The sequence below is a fragment of the Poecilia reticulata genome, linkage group LG6 (assembly GCF_000633615.1).
Source record: "Poecilia reticulata strain Guanapo linkage group LG6, Guppy_female_1.0+MT, whole genome shotgun sequence".
NCBI lineage: Eukaryota > Metazoa > Chordata > Actinopteri > Cyprinodontiformes > Poeciliidae > Poecilia > Poecilia reticulata.
The window spans coordinates 31,334,580-31,339,096 of record NC_024336.1 but is presented as its reverse complement, the minus strand read 5'-3'; the positions used below and the strand labels follow the sequence as shown (position 1 = coordinate 31,339,096).

Sequence of the window (4,517 nt, the reverse complement as noted above, 5' to 3'; positions counted from 1 at the left end):
TGGTGGTGGTGGTATGATGGCCTGGGCTGCTTTGCTCCTTCAGGGTCTGGACATCGGCAGAACTTCTGGAGGAGACGATCCGGAAAAAAAACGTGTTCAGATGGTCCGAAATGCCACTAAATGGTGAAGTTAGCGCTGACCACGCCCCCACGCTCTCCTGGCTCCACCCACTTTGGTGGGATTTTCCAGGCTGGTGAATGTTCCTTTTAATAAAACGAGATTATGTTTTAAAATCTAACGGGTCAGAACTTCATGTTTATGGATAAATATCGGGATTTTCTCCCAGCTGGACTCAGTGGAAACCTGAAGAACCAAATGGATCAGAACCAAACCAGAACGGTTCTAAATGGCCCGGATGAAACCTGGGGATTTTTCAGATTGCTGCCGGTTCTACCTGAGGATGCCCCCCACCCACTAAGGCATTGTGGGTAAGGCAGGACCTCACTGCCTCAGCTCCGGAGGTCCTTCTGGTCAAAGACGATGCGGGTCGAAAGGTAAATGGCGATGGCGCCGAAGAGGGCGGAGCTAGCGATGTAGGCGGTGACGGATTTGGCCAGCTGGACGATGGCGCCCATGAAGAGCGTGGGGATGACCTGCGACAGGAGGAAGGTGCTGTCCAAGATGGCGAAGTCCAGCCCCACACCGCGCCGCTCGCTGCCCGCCTCGCCCTGCTGGAGGGGAAAGTATTCAAACCCGTCCTGCCTGTACAGAGGCGGTTTGTGGTTCTGGACCCCCCCCTCTTCCTCTGCAGGTGTCAGGTAGACGGCGTCCTGCCCCACCGCCACGCCGTTGCTGTGCGAGGTTCTGGGTTTCCCTGGAGACAAGTAGACCTGCAACGAGACGCAGCGACAGAACGGTTAGCGCTGCCGCTACTGGGGGGCGCCAACACCTTCACCTCACCTCTGGGGGGCGCCAACACATTCACCTCACCACTGGGGTGCGCCAACACATTCACCTCACCACTGGGGGGCGCCAACACCTTCCCCTCACCACTGGGGTGCGCCAACACCTTCCCCTCACCACTGGGGGGCGCCAACACCTTCCCCTCACCACTGGGGGGCGCCAACACGTACCTCCTTCTCCTTGTGGTAGTGGCAGGTCAGCGTGTACGGGACGGTCTGCAGCGTGGCGTAGGCGAAGCCGGTGAGTGCGGTCATGGCCGTCACCATGACGACGCTGCCAGACAGGCAGATGCCCAGGGCGGACAGCGTGAAGCTCACCATGCTGCCCAGGTAGACGCGGCGAGGGCCGAAGCGCCGCAGCAGGCGGCTCATCGCCAGAGAAAACATGGTGGACGTGGAGCACTGCAGGAACAGGCCCAGGCTGCCCATGCGGATGCCTGCAACGCAGAGGACTGGGTCAGAACCCAACCTACCAGGCGGCCTGCCAGGTTTTTGTGTTAAAATGTTAACGGGTCTCCAGCTATTGACGATGCGAAAACATACTGTAGAACAGGCGTGCCCAAAGTGGGTCCTGGAGGCCCGACATCCTGCATGATTTGGTTCTCTCCTTAGTGGTAGCAACAACCTCCTCAGCAAGTCAGTGTTCTGCTTAGGCCTCCAATGAGCATCATTTGATGCAGGTGTGCTAAACCAGGGAGAGACTAAAACATCCAGGATGCCTCCAGGACCCACTTTGGACATTCCAGCTGTAGAGGCTTAAAAGAGGCAAAACACAAATAAATATTAATATTTTTGCACTTTAGTTACCGTATTTTCCGCACTATAAGGCGCATAGAACAGACGCTACAGGAGAGGCTGGAGTTACGTTATGCATCCACTAGATGGAGCTGCACTAAAGGGAATGTCAACAAAACAGTCCGACTCGGGTCGGCGAGGAGAGGAGAGGCTTCTGGGCCGGACGATGGTCACCCTTCAGTATGTTGGTGGAGAACCTGGTGCTGAATGACCTGCAGACGACCTGATCATCGTTCTGCTGGACCTGTTGTGGCTCCATGTTGGTCCATATAGAAGGAGCACTGTCGGCTTTTGAGGAAATTTAAGGTTTTTAGGTGCCTTATAATGCGGAAAATAGGTTAAATTCTAATTAACCTATTAATTAGATAGGTTAATTAGAACCTTCTCCTTGTACCTGCAGGGTCTGCTCCGCCCAGGAAAATATGTGCTATTTTCCTAGCACATAGAATCATTTTATAGATCCAGTAACTATGTTACCATCAGTTGTTCTTAAAATGCTGTAAATATCAAACATAACTTTAAATAAATTTGACTTTGTAACCCAACGGCTTCAAATTGGGCCTGTGTCTCTTTAAGAAGCTCCCGCTCTTCCTGAAACTCCGCCTCCAGGAAGTCATTCCAACACGGCTATCATGCCTAAAATACACGGGGGGAAACCAGGACATAAATAACTAAAACCAAAAATATCTTGGTTTAAAATGTCAATAAATTAATTCTAGACCCTGAAATTAAATGAATGCTAAACATTTTAATAGTCGCAGCAATATTATTTATATAAACTTTATTGCTTTGGGATTATTTAAAAAGCAAAGAACACAGAAGGAAGAGAGGAGGGAAGGATCATTCTGACTGTCTTTTGCTAAACGGACTCAGGCAACATGATCTGGATCTGATCAGCTGATGCTAACTGATGCTAACTGATGGATGCTATGCTAGCTAACAGAGCAGGCTTATGGCTGTGCCTCCAGGTTGCTGAGCATTTAACCAATCAGAGAATGAGGAGAGAGAGTCTGACCTTCATCGTACCGCTGCCGTGCCACGCTCCCCGGCGCCGCGCTGGGGACGCCGCCGTAAAGCCCCTCCCCCACGAAGTCTGTGTAGAACAGCATGAAGGACATGACGGCCATCCAGCTGCAGAGCTGCGCCGCGCAGAGCTGCCTGATGACGCGCGGCACGCGGCAGTAGCTCCAGAAGATGGCGGGTATGGTGGTGAGGCAGGTGCGCAGCAGGCAGAGCAGAGGCCCCGCCCCCAGCAGCCGCAGCTTGCACCTGAGCAGAGAGAAGCAGGAGCGAGGGAGTCCGCAGCGCCCCGCCTCCCTGGCGCCACCGCGCTCTGGCGGCGGGCCGGACCGGGCCGGGCCCGAAAAGGACGGCTCCTCAGACACCTTCATGGTGACGATGACGCTGGTGACGAAGATGAGGATGAGGAGGGAGAAGAGGCACTCGGCCTGGCCGCCCAGGTAGACGGCCAGCGGGCTGCGGCTCCAGTCCACGGCGGGCAGCAGGTAGCCCACACAGCCGCCCACGCTGACCATGAAGGAGAACATGGCGAAGGCCCGGCCGCAGTCTTCCTCGTCCCGGTACAGGTCCGACAGCAGCGCCTCCAGCGGCGTGAAGCACACCTGGCCGCAGAAGTCCAGCAGGCCCACGCCCAGGATCAGGAAGCCCACCTGGAGAAAGGCAGCAGCAGTTAGAGGACGGTTTCCCAGCATGCTCCAGGGCCGACGGGGTCCCGCCCACCTGCAGGGTCTGCTCCGCCCAGGGCAGACGGGCCGCCAGCAGGTCGGCGTTGGGGATGATGAAGAGCGCCAGCAGGACGCCCAGAGACAGCAGCCAGATGAAGGGCCGGCGGCGGCCGTAGCTGCTGTTGCACTGGTCGCTGGCCGAGCCGATCAGAGGGATGAAGAGCAGCCCCAGAACCGGGCCGATACCTGCAGACACACCGGGGAAACCACAAGCATCACCGATGGGCAGACTCCGTCTGCCTGCCATGGGCCTGCTAAAATCATGTTTCTGATCAGAACTTTTCCCAAAATGGTCCAGTGACGCTTAGTCAGAACATTCAAAAATATGAGTAAATGCTGCAGCCTGACCTGCAGGGAGGAATAAATGTGATGCATTTCAACACCAGCAGAGAACGACGCACAAAGAGAGCAGCCTTCAGTTGGCAGCAGATCTTCTAACTGAGCAGTATTAGAAATGAGGAAACTCTGAGTGAAACTGACGGCTCAACCTACTTTCTGAATTATGTAGCTGTTTATCATCCGACCACTTGGGGGCGCTTAGCAGTAGCTGGTGAACCTTTGACAAGGCAGATGTAAGGAATAGTGTCCTGTCGAAGCAGAAAGATCAACTTCACAGTAAACGTCCATCATTCAGGACCAGAGAACATCAAAATGACGCATATAATTCAAAATCTTTATGGCTCACATATTCCATAATGTCCCTTTCTCAGCCTCCATCTGCTCAACATGAGCTCTTCAGAAAGCCAGCATGCAGGAACCAGCGGCTGACTGCAGCTTTGCTCAGCAAGCAGCAAAGCAGAAAGCCGAGCAGCTCACTGAGATGTTCTGCACAATTTGTTTTTCTTTTTTTAAATCCGGATTCCAAGCGTCTCTGTTGCTCTGAGCGTTTCACTGGCGGAGCAGATTTATTCCTAAAAGTGATTGATGCATTTGAAGCCGGCAGTGTGGACCAATCACAGCGCTGGCGCCTCGCGCTGCTGCTGCTTCATCTCTAAAGTTTACCTCAGATGGACCCAAACTGGACTCAGGCTGACCTGTGTGGGACCCAAACTGGACTCAGGCTGACCTGTGTGGG

General features: G+C 54.2%; 1 protein-coding gene across 2 annotated transcripts in view; it reads right to left on the bottom strand.

The window, feature by feature from the left end:
* Nucleotides 1-235: 235 nt before the first annotated feature.
* Nucleotides 236-4,517, bottom strand: part of LOC103466814 (solute carrier family 45 member 3) — an 11,575-nt gene continuing 7,293 nt past the window's right edge. For both annotated transcript variants that reach the window (XM_008412677.2, XM_008412676.2), the window contains exons 3-6: nt 3,438-3,628; nt 2,713-3,367; nt 1,074-1,339; nt 236-830 (exon numbers count right to left, since the gene is read on the bottom strand). In XM_008412677.2, the coding sequence (XP_008410899.1) occupies nt 450-830; nt 1,074-1,339; nt 2,713-3,367; nt 3,438-3,628 (1,493 nt within the window). In that variant the 3' untranslated portion in view covers nt 236-449. The remainder of the gene's footprint in view (nt 831-1,073; nt 1,340-2,712; nt 3,368-3,437; nt 3,629-4,517) is intronic.